Source organism: Thalassophryne amazonica, chromosome 13, assembly GCF_902500255.1.
Source record: "Thalassophryne amazonica chromosome 13, fThaAma1.1, whole genome shotgun sequence".
Taxonomy (NCBI): Eukaryota; Metazoa; Chordata; class Actinopteri; order Batrachoidiformes; family Batrachoididae; genus Thalassophryne; species Thalassophryne amazonica.
In genome coordinates this window covers 86,643,051-86,661,383 of record NC_047115.1, presented here as the reverse complement: position 1 = coordinate 86,661,383, position 18,333 = coordinate 86,643,051, and the positions used below count along the sequence as shown (strand labels likewise).

Below are 18,333 nucleotides of genomic sequence, written 5' to 3'. Positions count from 1 at the left end.
ATATGGTGGCTTGCTTGGACTTTGGCTCTCTGTTGGGATGTGACACAAAGTGCTACGGAAAATGGCTTTAAGAATTCACTGCAGTGTGACATCACACTGAAATATATAAAGCTTTTTACACCAGGCTGAATAATGAATGTACACGAGTGAAAGTCACATTTATGACATAATTAGGCACTCTTTAATTTAAGATGTTTGCTGATGGTGCTCCACTCTTCAGCACCTCATATTCTCACCTTGACCATGGACACTCAGCGTGTGTTACTGGGACATTATGTAATGGACACGTTCAGACAGCGTTCACTGAAATGCTTCTTTATGACAGACAGGCGGCACATTCACTCTCTCACTTTGATTAAGCACAGAATTCAAACTTGTCTCGGCCTAATAACGTGGAAGCCGGCCACACACGTACACATGCATGCACGCACACACTCGACTCAAAAGCTGCTGAAACAATTCTAAAAATCTGTACAATAATTATATACCGTATTTACACAAATAAGCTAACGTCCCTTGTTTGTGTCAACAATTTTTTTGTGTGCACATAAAATCACCTGGAAGCAGATAAATGGAACTGTGTCCACTTTCTAACCAATAATTAAAGGCAACAGTTCAGCACATTTGATGGTTAAATGTAACTTTAAGCCAGCAATACATGACAACTTTACCACCAAACGTTTCACACTGTTGGATGCATATGTCAGGGAGAAGAATGTTACAGACACAAACTCACAATCGCAAATACTTCACATGTCTCATGATGGCTGATCAGTTTATATTTAATGCCACTTACTTTCCCTGTGTCAAGAGAATCTTGTGTGACTAAGTTGACAGTAAATTCTGACAAATCAGGGCCCATGTACATAAAGCATCTTTTTATGGACACCAGCATATTTTATCAATTACTCTAAATGAAAACAGAGTGCAGGCAGCTGCCTCCAGAAAAAAGCCTGAGCCAGAGCAGAATGCTTTTTTTTTCTTTTTGTACGCCGGTTCGGAACACTGTTAAGTTTAAAAACCTTGAAGTTCAGAAAGACGCCATGTTGTTACTCCAGCACCTTTTCAAGCAAACAGAAGGAGACGTTTATTTTTACTGACTGTGATCTGTGATAGCAGATTGGACAGCAGATTGTGCTATGTTCCTGCTAAGGGTGAGTACTTTTTATTGGCATACATTCTAAGCTAGTCATTGGCTGTTCAATGTTGTCATTGAAACAAATCACACAGGGAGTGTTTTTCCCCCACCGAAAGTGTTGGAACTGCTGCGATGACATGTTTGTGGGAGTTCTCTCAGCGGGCGTCAACCAGAAAGCTATATGGACATGGGGCTTTTAGGAATAAGCTTGCCAGTAAATAATGAACTTGCCACACATTCTTATTGTGGTATCGAAAATCAAAATGCTTTGGTAGATTTTTGCCACAAATGTGAGAATTTGTACAAACAAAAGTTTGTTGGTGACAATCGAAGTAGAACTGCTTGTGTCTGGAGAGCATGTTGAGTAAACATTGAAGACAGGACACTAACACACACAAAGCCATGTCCAGCATGTAGATAAATCATCAGCCAAACTACTGATCTGCTGGAATGTGAACAAAAAGTGAGGAATGTCAGGAAATAACATTTGTAACACCATGTTTTCGCTGTTTTGTTGTTTTTTTGTTTTTGCTTGGTTTGTTTTATTTCTGGATTGGAGAGCTGACACTGGAACTATCAAGATTTAGCACTGGTGCCTCACAGCAAGAAGGTCGTGGGATCGATTCCCGGCCTTTATGTGTGGAGTCTGCATGTTCTCCCGGTGTTTGTGTGGGTTTCCTCCGGGCACTTGGGTTTCCTCCCACAATCAAAAACATGCTTATTTAGGGTCTGCTTCTTTCTCCTAGTGGTTGCCTTGTGTCTACCTGTAATTAGGATGGTGAAATGCAGAGGACAGGTTTTGTTGTATGTATGTATATATGTACAGAGACAATAAAGACTCTATTCTATTCTATTTGGAAGCTGTCCTGTAATATGTTGTGTCTAAAAGTTGACATTAATGAATAATTCCTGACTTAACTTAATTAACTTTCAATATTTATCAGCACTTTCTTCTAAATAGGGAATTGTTGAATGTGAAGCAGCAAGCCACTTTTTAATTCTGTCAGATACTGGATGTGCATTTTCTGAACTTGAATTCTAATTATTTTGACACAAGGACACAGGTTGTCCTGCACTATGTGGGACAGATGCTTGGACGGAATTACAAACAATATCCATTCTGTTAGGTGCGGTGACGGCACAGTCTGGATGCTATTTACAGAAGGTGTTACAGCTTTACCTGCCAAGTCTTCCATTTAGAATATCAAGCTTTTCATTCCTCCGTGTACCACAAATGCAGGTGCAGCAGAACAAAATCGAGACCTCAAAAGCTAGAGTTGGGACAAAACAGACCCAAAGCACACTGAAACTCAAACTGACTTTTCTTTTCAGTGCATGCTCTGTGAAGTTTTACAGTCTGTGCATGTGATAGTATTTCAGTTTTCATTTTCAAAACAGAAATGAAAGGTTAAAAGAAAAGCTTATTAAACTGTTTCAAAACAAATCTAAGTCAAAAGTGCAGCAGACCGAAAAGGCAATCCACCAGCAGCAGCGACAGTGCTGGATTCGCTCTACCGTACTGTTGTGATGAAAAGGGAGCTGAGCCATAAGGCGAAGCTCTCAATCGACTGGTCAATCTTCATCCCTACTCTCACCTATGGACATGAGGGTTGGGTCATGACCAAAAGAACTGGATCGCGGGTACAAGCGGCCGAGATGAGTTTCCTCAGGAGGGTGGCTGGTGTCTCCCTTAGAGATAGGGTGAGAAGCTCGGTCATCCGTGAGGAGCTCGGAATACAGCTTCTGCCCCTTCATGTTGAAAGGAGGCAGCTGATGTGGTTTGGGCATCTGGTAAGGATGCCTCCTGGGAGCCTCCATAGGAAGGTGTTCCATGTCCATCTGGGAGGAGACCCCGGGAAAGACCCAGAGAGATTATATCTCCACACTGGCATGAGAACGCCTCGGAACCCCCCAGTCAGAAGTGCACAGTAAAATCACCAGTGTATAACCAACACTGACCGCTTTAAATTAACACTGACAGTGTATATATGACCATATGTACACTGTCAGTGTTAATTTAACACGGTCAGTGATGGTTTTGCACTGGTGATTTTACTGTGTGGTTAATGTGGCTCAGGAAAGGGCAAACTTCCCTTTTCTGAGTGCAGGAAAGGGAAGTTCTCTTTTCTGGGCAACAGGTCCCCTGCTGGACCTGTTGCCCCTGCGACCCGATCCTGGATAAGCGGTTGAAGATGTATGTATGTATGTATGTCTATCCTGTCAAAACTGAACCCTGGAATTTTTAGTACAGAATTATAATATGTTACCAAATTAATATAAATAACCCAATTACTAATGGGACTGTGTATAGAAAAGGTAGTAGTTCCTAAATAGTTAATGTAATATTTTACACCGTTGAATTAAAAAGTGAAAGTCTACACTACAATCGCATATTGACTATGTTATGTCAAACTGGCGGCAACATCCAAACATTTATATACCAGAAAGTATGAAGACCTATCAAGTACACACATGGTCTTATACCTCTGTAGAAACAAATGTGGATGTGTATTTCAGGCTTTATGTGTACACAGTTTTAGTGGTGAATTAAGGAGTTTTGTGCATGTACCCCTGGTGCTGGTCCAGACTGGTTGCCCATGCCTCCTTCTGATTTATTGTATGTAACATATAAAAGTTCTTCTGTTTTTCAAAAGCAAGAACATGAAATTTAACTTGTTCACAAAACAATATCAACATTTCACCAGTGAGGCACAGCGAGTGCCCTGATCTGCAGTTTAGAAAATCCCAGATTAAATGTGTTATCCTAAAACAATAAATCCTGCAACAGGCCGCGACGTGAACTTTGGTTCGTATCGCCCAGTCCAATTTGAACTGTCTCTATTCCAGGCCATGCCCATTCTTTTCACCCAGACTAATCGAAACTAGTTGGTTTTTGAGCAGTGCTGCTTAAAAAAAACATGATGTAACATTAACTGTCTATACTCTTTTATCGGGTTTTTAACAGTTTTATCCTGATGGCAAATCAATAAACCTGATGACTTGAATCAATGCAAACAAACAGTACATATTTCAGATACAACTTATTCCAGAACCTCTTCATTACATTTTCATTCATATCTGGATGTAGATTCATTAAATTAGTTGAGTATTTGTAAACAATGACAGCTTGCGCTTCCTGAACTATTAAACTGGTCTTTCCTCAATCTGTTTTCTATTTAAAGAGTTGAGAAAAAATAAGTTATTCTTCATCCTGGCCGATGCAATTGTGATTTTCATTTGGTGTTTAGTTTCCAGGATTTAACTCATTTAATCATTTGCTGCAAATGTTTGTTTTTATTTCTGTCCATAAAAAGAAAATTCAAACACCGAACGATAGTTTGGGTTTAGAACCAGATTCCAGTAAGTAACTTAGTGAGCTTGTTGTGTGTATCTGTGAACCCTATGTAGTAATTCCCTAACGTTAGCGCTCTGGTTACCTAGCTAATGGCTGAGGAAGTCAATGCTAGCTTTGACAGTGCGTCCAGTAGAGACATCCACTGCCATGGCACGAATCTCTGTGTCACCAAACTGCATGAGCGTCTGGATCTCACGACGCGCCGCCGTGCTTTCTGTTCCGCTCACATCCAAACGGAGGGTCCCACACTTCCTGACACCGGGCTCGGTAATGAATGACACGCTCTCTTTCTCGGAGCAGTAGACGTGGATGACGATAACCTGCTGAGAAGGCTTCGCCGGCGTGTAGCTGCGCTTTACCATCTCACCCAGAGCCACCGACTGATCAGAGGCGATGAACGTGTCGAACACATCAGTGCACCAACGCGTGCCATCTTTCACGAGCAGCTTTTCTGGCGGGTGCTTCCCCTCCACGAAGCGATTGAGGACACCAACGCCATATGTGAGAGGTGAGCGGCGCACTTTAATGACACTGGGGTCCAGGCCAAAGAGCACAGCTCCTTTCAGGATGGTGAGGCCCACATCGTGGGGGATGATGATGCGACTGCAACCCTGGAGCATGTTCTGGACAGCTTGCTGAAGAAGGGGTGACTCAGCAAAACCTCCCACTAAGAAAAGGAATTTAATGTTGCTCACCTCTGGCTTCTCAAACAGCTCGGCTAGAAGAAAACAAAAAGCAGAGAAGATCATCAAAAACATGAACTATTTCCAAATACATTTGAACTGACCAGAAACCTCCTGCGTCACTCCAAGTTTCATGATACCATCACAAAATGTTTTCGTGACACCATCAAGAATATGTACTCAATTTTATGATGGTATCATGAATTACGTACTATATAAAATCATGTTTTTGGGGTGAGGCACGCTTTTTCCCCAATTACACCTAAGTGCTAGGAATTAAAACTATGACTACTGCATCACAGAAGACGGAAAAGTACTTTGATGATTGCAGCCAAACAACAAATATTAGATGATTACAATCAAGACTTTCCCCGCATGTGCAAATTAAAACTCACCATAACATTGTAACTTCTGTCCTACATACTGGCTAAAAATGGTCCTTTTTTAAAGTAGATATTCCTCATTATATGTGCTGATTTATCTGCATTCTCCTCTCACCTGATGAGCCTGGGCTCCTAAACAAAAGAAGAATGCTAACAAGGTAAGTGGGGCTGTCTTGCTGGTTTGTTTGAGGCCATCCAGGCTTGTTGATGACAAATTTGTGTAAAATGTGTTCTGATTAGTGCTCTGCATCATTTCTCAAAACATTTATGTGCTTAATAGTGCTTATATAAATTTTATTAAAACGTATGCATAGTGTATAGTGTTGGTGTGTAACCCACCTATTTAGTGTTGTACATGTCAAAATATTGGACACACTCATGGGAAAGTGTCTCCTTTAGTAATACTGCTTAATGTGTGTCCTATTAGTATTTTATTTTAAACATTTTCACCTTTTCTTTGCCTTTTTACCCTATCCTAAATTGCCTGCAAAACCTACATCTGTTTGATAAGATTACTAATCCCAAGACTCTTAATCATTTACGTATTTATGGCTTCCCAAACCCTACCCAAATGACAACCATCTATATATTAAAAGCGAAATGGCATATGCATGCGTGCGTTATTTTATTTAGTAAGTTCAATGTAAGTACATAATAGTAAACACATTAAAAATTCATGGACGACACAAGAAAGTGAAAACACTTAATTTCAATGTGGTCCATTAAAAAATAAAATGACAAAATAGAAGTAATAATAAAACTCAGCCACTTGGGGTGTGCAGCCAGTACATTCTGAGTGCTGGTCCCAAGCCCGGATAAATGAGGAGGGTTGCATCAGGAAGGGCATGTTGTGTGTTGGGGGGGGGCGTGGCTGGATGTTTTGGTGTTCTTTTCTTTTCTTTGCTCTCCAGGTGGCATGAGGGCTGATTTGTCTGTGAAGAAGGTGCTGGCTGAAGAGTCTTCACCCTCATCAACATCATGGAAAGCACCTGTGATCGGTGCTCACGTGCAACCTGGACGACTTGCAGCTGAAGCAGATAATTGGATGGCGTTCTGCATTTAAGTCATGTGTGATTCAAGCAGAACTGCCAGGGGAACGACCTTGTGACGTTCGTTTGTGAGACGCTGAGGACCGCGCCTGGGTTTGACACATCGAGGCCGTGAAGCAGGGAGGGGTGAGGACACATGCTGTCAGCACACACGAAAGGTAATTAAGTGTTTAGGTACTTGTTGATAGTAACTTGGTGTTTTGTTACACAGTATACTGGAATTGTAAAGAGAATTGCGTAGTTTGCTTCTCACTGCTGTGGCGTGAAGGATAAGTGATCCTCCACTTGTTGTGAGAAGCTGCTCATTTGCATAAAGTAAAAAAAAGGACACTGACCTGAGTGTGTTGCTGGCAGCGTGTGTTTATTGGAAGATATAGTTGTATCTGTTGACTTACCTCACCGTCTCTTTGCTTCACAGAGAATCAGTTTGTCGTGTCCACCTGGGGGGTGTTTGGCGGTGGTAGGAAGTCCAGGAGCGCCGGCTTTAATCCTTGCGGGCGCTGGAGAGCGAGCCGCGGATCACTCCACCAGAGGGACGTTGTTTTTTATGTTTTTACACTTTTAAACACAGGTGTATAATAAATAGTTTTTGTTTGGAACCGCTTTCTGGTTATTTTTAGCGCTGGGTCCTGTCTGACGCAGGTTCGCTCCTCAATCCGCGTCGACACATAACAGGGCATCCAGCACAAAACAAGCAAACCCAACTATGCAGACGAAGAATCGAATTTCCATACCGGATTGGTCAAGACCCGGGTTAACAACATCCGCCACCGTGCTGTTGCCCAGCAGGGTGCTGGTGGAAATTGGGCTACTGCTGGGCGAAGATGATGAAGAAGAGGAGGAGAACGTTTCCACAAACAGCAGGAGAAGAAGAAAACTAGAAGGGTGGAAATGAGAGTGGGGACTTTGAATGTTGGTAGTATGACTGGTAAAGGGAGACAGCTGGCTGATATGATGGAGAGGAGAAAGGCAGATATTGTGTGTGCAAGAGACCAAGTGGAAGGGAAGTAAGAGCAGGAGCATCGGCGGTGGGTACAAGTTGTTGTACCATGGCGAGGACAGGAAGAGAAATGGTGTTGTGGTCATTTTAAAGGAAGAGTATGTTAAAAGTGTGTTGGAGGTTAAGCGAGTGTCTGACGGGGTGATGAGTGTGAAGTTGGAAATTGAAGGGGTGATGATGAATATCATCAGTGCATATGCCCCACAGGTAGGTTGTGAGATGAAGGAGAAAGAAGATTTCTGGAGTGTGTTAGATGAGGTGGTGGAGAGTGTGCCCAAGCATGAAAGAGTGGTGATAGGAGCGGACTTCAATGGCCATGTTGGTGAAGGGAACAGAGGTGATGAGGAAGTAATGGGTAGATATGGTATCAAGGATAGGAATGGGGAAGGACAGATGGTAGTTAATTTTGCAAAAAGGATAGAAATGGCTGTGGGGAATACCTACTTTAAGAAAAGGGACGAGCACAGGGTAACATATAAGAGTGGACGAAGGTGCACACAGGTGGATTACATTCTTTACAGAAGATGCAAGCTAAAAGAAATCAGAGACTATAAGGTGGTGGCAGGAGAGAGTGTTGTTAGACAGCATAGGATGGTTGTTTGTAGGATGACTTTAGAGGTAAAGAATCAAATCAAATCAAAACAATTTTATTTATATAGCGCCAAATCACAACAAACAGTTGCCCCAAGGTGCTTTATATTGTAAGGCAAAGCCATACAATAATTACAGAAAAACCCCAACGGTCAAAACGACCCCCTGTGAGCAAGCACTTGGCGACAGTGGGAAGGAAAAACTCCCTTTTAACAGGAAGAAACCTCCAGCAGAACCAGGCTCAGGGAGGGGCAGTCTTCTGCTGGGACTGGTTGGGGCTGAGGGAGAGAACCAGGAAAAAGACATGCTGTGGAGGGGAGCAGAGATCAATCACTAATGATTAAATGCAGAGTGGTGCATACAGAGCAAAAAGAGAAAGAAACACTCAGTGCATCATGGGAACCCCCCAGCAGTCTAAGTCTATAGGAGCATAACTAAGGGATGGTTCAGGGTCACCTGATCCAGTCCTAACTATAAGCTTTAGCAAAAAAGGAAAGTTTTAAGCCTAATCTTAAAAGTAGAGAGGGTGTCTGTCTCCCTGATCCGAATTGGGAGCTGGTTCCAGAGGAGAGCAGCCTGAAAGCTGAAGGCTCTGCCTCCCATTCTACTCTTACAAACCCTAGGAACTACAAGTAAGCCTGCAGTCTGAGAGCGAAGCGTTCTATTGGGGTGATATGGTACTATGAGGTCCCTAAGATAAGATGGGACCTGATTATTCAAAACCTTATAAGTAAGAAGAAGAATTTTAAATTCTATTCTAGAATTAACAGGAAGCCAATGAAGAGAAGCCAATATGGGTGAAATATGCTCTCTCCTTCTAGTCCCTGTCAGTACTCTAGCTGCAGCATTTTGAATTAACTGAAGGCTTTTCAGGGATCTTTTAGGACAACCTGATAATAATGAATTACAATAGTCCAGCCAAGAGGAAATAAATGCATGAATTAGATTTTCAGCATCACTCTGAGACAAGACCTTTCTAATTTTAGAGATATTGCGCAAATGCAAAAAAGCATTCCTACATATTTGTTTAATATGCGCATTGAATGACATATCCTGATCAAAAATGACTCCAAGATTTCTCACAGTATTACTAGAGGTCAGGGAAATGCCATCCAGAGTAAGGATCTGGTTAGACACCATGTTTCTAAGATTTGTGGGGCCAAGTACAATAACTTCAGTTTTATCTGAGTTTAAAAGCAGGAAATTAGAGGTCATCCATGTCTTTATGTCTGTAAGACAATCCTGCAGTTTAGCTAATTGGTGTGTGTCCTCTGGCTTCATGGATAGATAAAGCTGGGTATCATCTGTGTAACAATGAAAATTTAAGCAATGCCGTCTAATAATACTGCCTAAGGGAAACATGTATAAAGTGAATAAAATTGGTCCTAGCACAGAACCTTGTGGAACTCCATAATTAACGTTAGTCTGTGAAGAAGATTCCCCATTTACATGAACAAATTGTAATCTATTAGATAAATATGATTCAAACCACCGCAGCGCAGTGCCTTTAATACCTATGGCATGCTCTAATCTCTGTAATAAAATTTTATGGTCAACAGTATCAAAAGCAGCACTGAGGTCTAACAGAACAAGCACAGAAATGAGTCCACTGTCTGAGGCCATAAGAAGATCATTTGTAACCTTCACTAATGCTGTTTCTGTACTATGATGGATTCTAAAACCTGACTGAAACTCTTCAAATAGACCATTCCTCTGCAGATGATCAGTTAGCTGTTTTACAACTACCCTTTCAAGAATTTTTGAGAGAAAAGGAAGGTTGGAGATTGGCCTATAATTAGCTAAGATAGCTGGGTCAAGTGATGGCTTTTTAAGTAATGGTTTAATTACTGCCACCTTAAAAGCCTGTGGTACATAGCCAACTAATAAAGATAGATTGATCATATTTAAGATCGAAGTATTAATTAATGGTAGGGCTTCCCTGAGCAGCCTGGTAGGAATGGGGTCTAATAGACATGTTGATGGTTTGGATGAAGTAACTAATGAAAATAACTCAGACAGAACAATCGGAGAGAAAGAGTCTAACCAAATACCGGCATCACTGAAAGCAGCCAAAGAGAACGATATGTCTTTGGGATGGTTATGAGTATTTTTTTCTCTAATAGTTAAAATTTTATTAGCAAAGAAAGTCATGAAGTCATTACTAGTTAAAGTTAAAGGAATACTCGGCTCAATAGAGCTCTGACTCTTTGTCAGCCTGGCTACAGTGCTGAAAAGAAACCTGGGGTTGTTCTTATTTTCTTCAATTAGTGATGAGTAGTAAGATGTCATAGCTTTACGGAGGGCTTTTTTATAGAGCAACAGACTCTTTTTCCAGGCTAAGTGAAGATCTTCTAAATTAGTAAGATGCCATTTCCTCTCCAACTTACGGGTTATCTGCTTTAAGCTGTGAGTTTGTGAGTTATACCATGGAGTCAGGCACTTCTGATTTAAGGCTCTCTTTTTCAGAGGAGCTACAGCATCCAAAGTTGTCCTCAAAGAGGATATAAAACTATTGACGAGATAATCTATCTCACTCACAGAGTTTAGGTAACTACTCTGCCCTGTTTTGGTATATGGCATTGGAGAACATAAAGAAGGAAAAAAAAGAAGAAGAGAGTGAGAGCTCAACAAAGGATCAGATGGTGGAAGCTGAAGGAGGAAGATGTGTGAAATTTAGCGAGCAGGTGAGAGAAGCACTGGTTAGAGGGGAAGCAATTTTGGACAACTGGAAATGTACTGCAGATGTGGTGAGGGAGACAGCAAGGACAGTACTGGGTATGACATCTGGACAGTGGAATGAAGAGGTCCAGGAAAGCATAAGGAGAAAGAGGTTGTTGAAAAAGTTTTGGGATAGTTGGATAGATGAAGAAAGTAGACAGGAGTACAAGGAGATGCGGTGTAAGGTGAAAAGAGAAGTGGCAAAAGCAAAGGAAAAGGCATATTGCGAGCTATACAAGAAGTTGAATAGTAAGGAAGGAGAAAAAGACTTGTACCAATTGGCCAGACAAAGGGACAGAGCTGGAAAGGATGTGCAGCAGGTTAGGGTGGTAAAAGTTGCACATGGTAATGTGCTGACAAGTGAGGAGTATGTGCTGAGAAGGTGGAGGGAATATTTTGAAGAGCTGATGAATAAAGAAAATGAGCAAGAGAAAAGGCTGATGAGGTGATGATGTGGTGAGAGTAAGTCAGGAAGCACAAGAGATTAGTAAGGAAGAAGTGAGGGCTACTATGAAGAGGATGAAGAGTGGAAAGGTAATTGGTCCAGATGACATTCCAGTGGAGGCATGGAAATGTCTAGTAGAGATGGCAGTAGAGTTTCTAACCAGATTGTTTAATAAAATCTTGGAAAATGAGAGGATGCCTGAGGAGTGGAGACGAAGTGTGCTGGTTCCTATTTTCAAGAACAAGGGTGATGTGCAGAGCTGCAGTAACTACAGGGGCATAAAGTTGATCAGCCACAGCATGACGTTATGGGAAAGAGTAGTAGAAGCTAGGCTTAGAAAAGAAGTGAAGATCTGTAAGCAGCAATATGGTTTCATGCCAAGAAAGAGCACTACGCCAGAAAGAGTTACACTGTGTGTTTGTGGACTTATAAAAAGCTTATGATAGGGTGCCAAGAGAAGAGCTGTGGTATTGTCGGACTCTGTAGTTTTCTCTGGGCCCCTCCCCAATCGGACCGGGAGTGACATGTTTAGCCGCATGTTCTCCTTGAATTGCTGGCTGTCTGAGTGGTGTCCAAAAAATGAGGTAGGCTTCATAGATAATTGGCAAAGCTTCTGGGGAAAACCTGGTCTTGTTAGGAGAGACGGCATCCATCCCACTTTGGATGGAGCAGCTCTCATTTCTAGAAATCTGGCCAATTTTCTTAAATCCTCCAAACCGTGACTATCCAGGGTTGGGACCAGGAAGCAGAGTTGTAGTCTTACACACCTCTCTGCAGCTTCTCTCCCCCTGCCATCCCCTCATTACCCCATCCCCGTAGAGACGGTGCCTGCTCCCAGACTACCAATAACCAGCAAAAATCTATTTAAGCATAAAAATTCAAAAAGAAAAAATAATATAGCACCTTCAACTGCACCACAGACTAAAACAGTTAAATGTGGTCTATTAAACATTAGGTCTCTCTCTTCTAAGTCCCTGTTGGTAAATGATATAATAATTGATCAACATATTGATTTATTCTGCCTTACAGAAACCTGGTTACAGCAGGATGTATATGTTAGTTTAAATGAGTCAACACCCCCGAGTCACACTAACTGTCAGAATGCTCGTAGCACGGGCCGGGGCGGAGGATTAGCAGCAATCTTCCATTCCAACTTATTAATTAATCAAAAACCCAGACAGAGCTTTAATTCATTTGAAAGCTTGACTCTTAGTCTTGTCCATCCAAATTAGAAGTCCCAAAAACCAGTTTTATTTGTTATTATCTATCGTCCACCTGGTTGTTACTGTGAGTTTCTCTGTGAATTTTCAGACCTTTTGTCTGACTTAGTGCTTAGCTCAGATAAGATCATTATAGTGGATGATTTTAACATCCACACAGATGCTGAGAATGACAGCCTCAACACTGCATTTAATCTATTATTAGACTCTAATGGCTTTGCTCAAAAAGTAAATGAGTCCACCCACCACTTTAATCATATCTTAGATCTTGTTCTGACTTATGGTATGGAAATAGAAGACTTAACAGTATTCCCTGAAAACTCCCTTCTGTATGATCATTTCTTAATAACATTTACATTTACTCTGATGGACTACCCAGCAGTGGGGAATAAGTTTCATTACACTAGAAGTCTTTCAGAAAGCGCTGTAACTAGGTTTAAGGATATGATTCCTTCTTTATGTTCTCTAATGCCATATACCAACACAGTGCAGAGTAGCTACCTAAACTCTGTAAGTGAGATAGAGTATCTCGTCAATAGTTTTACATCCTCATTGAAGACAACTTTGGATGCTGTAGCTCCTCTGAAAAAGAGAGCTTTAAATCAGAAGTGCCTGACTCCGTGGTATAACTCACAAACTCGTAGCTTAAAGCAGATAACCCGTAAGTTGGAGAGGAAATGGCGTCTCACTAATTTAGAAGATCTTCACTTAGCCTGGAAAAAGAGTCTGTTGCTCTATAAAAAAGCCCACCGTAAAGCTAGGACATCTTTCTACTCATCACTAATTGAAGAAAATAAGAACAACCCCAGGTTTCTTTTCAGCACTGTAGCCAGGCTGACAAAGAGTCAGAGCTCTATTGAGCTGAGTATTCCATTAACTTTAACTAGTAATGACTTCATGACTTTCTTTGTTAACAAAATTTTAACTATTAGAGAAAAAATTACTCATAACCATCCCAAAGACGTATCGTTATCTTTGGCTGCTTTCAGTGATGCCGGTATTTGGTTAGACTCTTTCTCTCCGATTGTTCTGTCTGAGTTATTTTCATTAGTTACTTCATCCAAACCATCAACATGTTTATTAGACCCCATTCCTACCAGGCTGCTCAAGGAAGCCCTACCATTATTTAATGCTTCGATCTTAAATATGATCAATCTATCTTTGTTAGTTGGCTATGTACCACAGGCTTTTAAGGTGGCAGTAATTAAACCATTACTTAAAAAGCCATCACTTGACCCAGCTATCTTAGCTAATTATAGGCCAATCTCCAACCTTCCTTTTCTCTCAAAAATTCTTGAAAGGGTAGTTGTAAAACAGCTAACTGATCATCTGCAGAGGAATGGTCTATTTGAAGAGTTTCAGTCAGGTTTTAGAATTCATCATAGTACAGAAACAGCATTAGTGAAGGTTACAAATGATCTTCTTATGGCCTCGGACAGTGGACTCATCTCTGTGCTTGTTCTGTTAGACCTCAGTGCTGCTTTTGATACTGTTGACCATAAAATTTTATTACAGAGATTAGAGCATGCCATAGGTATTAAAGGCACTGCGCTGCGGTGGTTTGAATCATATTTGTCTAATAGATTACAATTTGTTCATGTAAATGGGGAATCTTCTTCACAGACTAAAGTTAATTATGGAGTTCCACAAGGTTCTGTGCTAGGACCAACTTTATTCACTTTATACATGCTTCCCTTAGGCAGTATTATTAGACGGTATTGCTTAAATTTTCATTGTTACGCAGATGATACCCAGCTTTATCTATCCATGAAGCCAGAGGACACACACCAATTAGCTAAACTGCAGGATTGTCTTACAGACATAAAGACATGGATGACCTCTAATTTCCTGCTTTTAAACTCAGATAAAACTGAAGTTATTGTACTTGGCCCCACAAATCTTAGAAACATGGTGTCTAACCAGATCCTTACTCTGGATGGCATTACCCTGACCTCTAGTAATACTGTGAGAAATCTTGGAGTCATTTTTGATCAGGATATGTCATTCAAAGCGCATATTAAACAAATATGTAGGACTGCTTTTTTGCATTTACGCAATATCTCTAAAATCAGAAAGGTCTTGTCTCAGAGTGATGCTGAAAAACTAATTCATGCATTTATTTCCTCTAGGCTGGACTATTGTAATTCATTATTATCAGGTTGTCCTAAAAGTTCCCTAAAAAGCCTTCAGTTAATTCAAAATGCTGCAGCTAGAGTACTAACGGGGACTAGAAGGAGAGAGAATATCTCACCCATATTGGCCTCCCTTCATTGGCTTCCTGTTAATTCTAGAATAGAATTTAAAATTCTTCTTCTTACTTATAAGGTTTTGAATAATCAGGTCCCATCTTATCTTAGGGACCTCGTAGTACCATATCACCCCAATAGAGCGCTTCGCTCTCAGACTGCAGGCTTACTTGTAGTTCCTAGTGTTTGTAAGAGTAGAATGGGAGGCAGAGCCTTCAGCTTTCAGGCTCCTCTCCTGTGGAACCAGCTCCCAATTCAGATCAGGGAGACAGACACCCTCTCTACTTTTAAGATTAGGCTTAAAACTTTCCTTTTTGCTAAAGCTTATAGTTAGGGCTGGATCAGGTGACCCTGAACCATCCCTTAGTTATGCTGCTATAGACGTAGACTGCTGGGGGGTTCCCATGATGCACTGTTTCTTTCTCTTTTTGCTCTGTATGGACCGGGTGCACCGCTGGACCGGGTGCACAGAGGGGCGAGGTGTGATGCGGTTTTATCCTGGAGACATGAAAGACCGGATGGATCCGCAGTGAGGCCGGGAGTTGGAGCCTCACTGCGGTAGGACTGAGGACCTTGAGGATGAGGAAGGGTCCAATGAATCGGTCTTTCAACTTGGGGGACTCGATCTGGAGTGGAATGTCCTTGGTGGAAAGCCACACCTCCTGCCTGGGCTGGTATGTGGGGGCCGGGGACCGTCGACGGTCTGCATGGGCTTTAGCCCTCGTCCGGGCCCTCAACAAGGTCGAACGGGCGGTGCGCCACACCCGACGGCATCTCCGCAGGTGGGCCTGGACCGAGGGCACACCGACCTCTTCCTCCACCAAAGGAAACAAAGGGGGTTGGTACCCCAGACACACCTCGAACGGGGAGAGGCCGGTGGCAGAGGACACCTGGCTGTTATGAGCGTACTCGATCCAGGCCAGATGTTCACTCCAAGCCGTCGGGTGTGCGGAGGTCGTGCACCTGAGGGCCTGCTCCAACTCCTGGTTGGCCCGTTCGACCTGTCCGTTAGTCTGCGGGTGATACCCACATGAGAGGCTTACAGTGGCCCCCAGTTCCCGGCAGAAACTTCTCCACACCTGCGAGGAGAACTGGGGACCGCGATCCGAAACGATGTCTGTTGGTATCCCATGCAGCCGGACAACATGGTGGACGAGGAGATCCGCCGTCTCCTGGGCCGACGGGAGCTTCGGGAGGGCCACGAAGTGGGCTGCCTTGGAGAAACGGTCCACTATCGTGAGTATGGTGGTGTGTCCCCAGGACGGCGGGAGGCCCGTGACAAAATCCAGACCGATGTGGGACCAGGGGCGGTGAGGCACAGGAAGTGGCTGTAGACGTCCCTGTGCCTTCTGGTGGTCAGCCTTGCCCCTGGCGCAGGTGGTGCAGGCCTGGATGTAAGCCCGGACATCAGTCTCCAGGGACGCCCACCAGAAGCGCTGCCGGACTACTGCCACGGTCCTACGCACCCCTGGGTGGCAGGAGAGCTTCGACCCATGACAGAAGTCCAGAACGGCAGCTCTGGCTTCTGGTGGGACGTATAGTCTGGTCTTCGGCCCTGTTCCGGGATCCGGGCTCCATGCCAGGGCCTCCCGGACGGTCTTCTCCACGTCCCAGGTCAGAGCAGCCACGATAGTGGAGAATGGGTTCCGGTGGATCCGACAGCTCGGTCTTGACTTCCTGTTCATGCACCCGGGACAGGGCATCCGATCTTTGGTTTTTGGTCCCGGGGCGGTAGGTGATCCGGAAGTCAAAACGGCCGAAAAACAGTGATCAGCGGGCTTGCCTGGGGTTCAGTCGCTTGGCGGTCCTGATATACTCCAGGTTCCGGTGGTCAGTGAAAACCGTGAAAGGCACTGACGCCCCCTCCAGCAGGTGTCTCCACTCCTCAAGAGCCTCTTTCACCGCAAGGAGCTCTCAATTGCCCACGTCATAGTTCCGCTCTGCTGGGGTCAACCTGCGGGAAAAATAGGCACACGGGTGAAGAACCTTATCGATTTCTCCGCTCTGGGATAGCACGGCTCCTATCCCTGAGTCAGAGGCGTCCACTTCAACCACAAACTGGCGACCAGGATCGGGCTGCACCAAGACCGGTGCAGTCGAGAACCGGCGTTTCAACTCCCTAAACGCGGCTTCGCACCGATCCGACCAGGTGAAGGGAACTTTTGGTGAGGTCAGGGCCGTCAGGGGGCTAACTACCTGACTATACCCCTTAATGAACCTCCTGTAGAAATTTGCGAAGCCAAGGAACTGTTGCAGCTTCCTACGGCTTGTAGGTTGGGGCCAGTCTCTCACCACTGCGACCTTGGCCGGATCCGGGGCGACAGAGTTGGAGGAGATGATAAACCCCAGGAAGGACAAAGAAGTGCGGTGAAACTCACACTTCTCGCCCTTCACAAACAACCGGTTCTCCAACAACCACTGCAGGACCTGACGTACATGCCGTACATGGGTCTCAGGGTCCGGAGAAAAGATGATTATATCATCCAGATATACGAAGACGAATCGGTGCAGGAAGTCCTGCAAGACATCATTAACCAAAGCTTGGAACGTCGCAGGGGCGTTAGTGAGGCCGAACGGCATGACCAGGTACTCAAAATGACCTAACGGGGTGTTAAATGCAGTCTTCCATTCGTCTCCCTTCCGGATCCGAACTAGGTGGTATGCGTTCCTAAGATCCAACTTTGTGAAGATTTTGGCTCCATGCAGGGGGGTGAACACTGAATCCAACAAAGGCAACGGGTATCGATTGCGAACCGTGATCTCGTTCAGCCCCCGATAATCAATGCATGGACGAAGACCGCCATCTTTTTTTCCCACAAAAAAGAAACCTGCTCCCATCGGAGAGGTGGAGTTACAGATCAGCCCGGCAGCTAAGGAGTCCCGGATGTAGGTCTCCATTGATTCGCGCTCAGGTCGGGAGAGGTTGTACAGCCTGCTGGACGGGAACTCCACGCCTGGCAACAAATCGATAGCACAATCATATGGACGGTGCTGGGGAAGAGTGAGTGCCTGATCCTTGCTAAAAACGTCAGCAAGATCGTGGTACTCAACCGGCACCGCCGACAGATTGGGGGGAACTTGGACCTGCTCCTTAGCCTGGGAACCGGGAGGAACCGAGGATCCCAAACACATCCGATGGCAGGTTTCGCTCCACTGTACCACCACCCCGGACGGCCAATCAATCCGGGGATTGTGTTTCATCATCCAGGGGAACCCCAGAATCACACGGGAGGTAGAAGGAGTCACAAAAAACTCAATCTCCTCCCTATGATTCCCTGACACTACCAGAGTTACTGGTGGTGTCTTGTGTGTGATTAAAGGGAGTAGGGTGCCATCTAGTGCTCGCACCTGCAATGGTGTAGGTAGCGCCACCAGAGGGAGCCCTACCTCCCTGGCTCATCTGCTGTCTAGCAGATTCCCTTCTGACCCTGTGTCTACCAGTGCTGGGGCCTGAAGGGTTAAATCCCCACTAAGGATTGTAACTGGGAGTCGTGCGGCAATATGT

General features: G+C 43.9%; 1 protein-coding gene and 1 long non-coding RNA gene across 3 annotated transcripts in view; one reads left to right on the top strand and one right to left on the bottom strand.

Moving 5' to 3' along the window:
- Window positions 1-827: 827 nt before the first annotated feature.
- On the top strand, window positions 828-17,426 carry LOC117523668. The gene is made up of 3 exons (XR_004564577.1): window positions 828-1,102; window positions 1,885-1,886; window positions 17,415-17,426. It is a non-coding gene; the product is annotated as an uncharacterized LOC117523668 (long non-coding RNA).
- The window catches only part of hspa12a (heat shock protein 12A), a 342,644-nt gene continuing 328,746 nt past the window's right edge, over window positions 4,436-18,333 (bottom strand). For both annotated transcript variants that reach the window (XM_034185227.1, XM_034185228.1), the window contains one exon: window positions 4,436-5,211. In XM_034185227.1, the coding sequence (XP_034041118.1) occupies window positions 4,580-5,211 (632 nt within the window). In that variant the 3' untranslated portion in view covers window positions 4,436-4,579. The remainder of the gene's footprint in view (window positions 5,212-18,333) is intronic.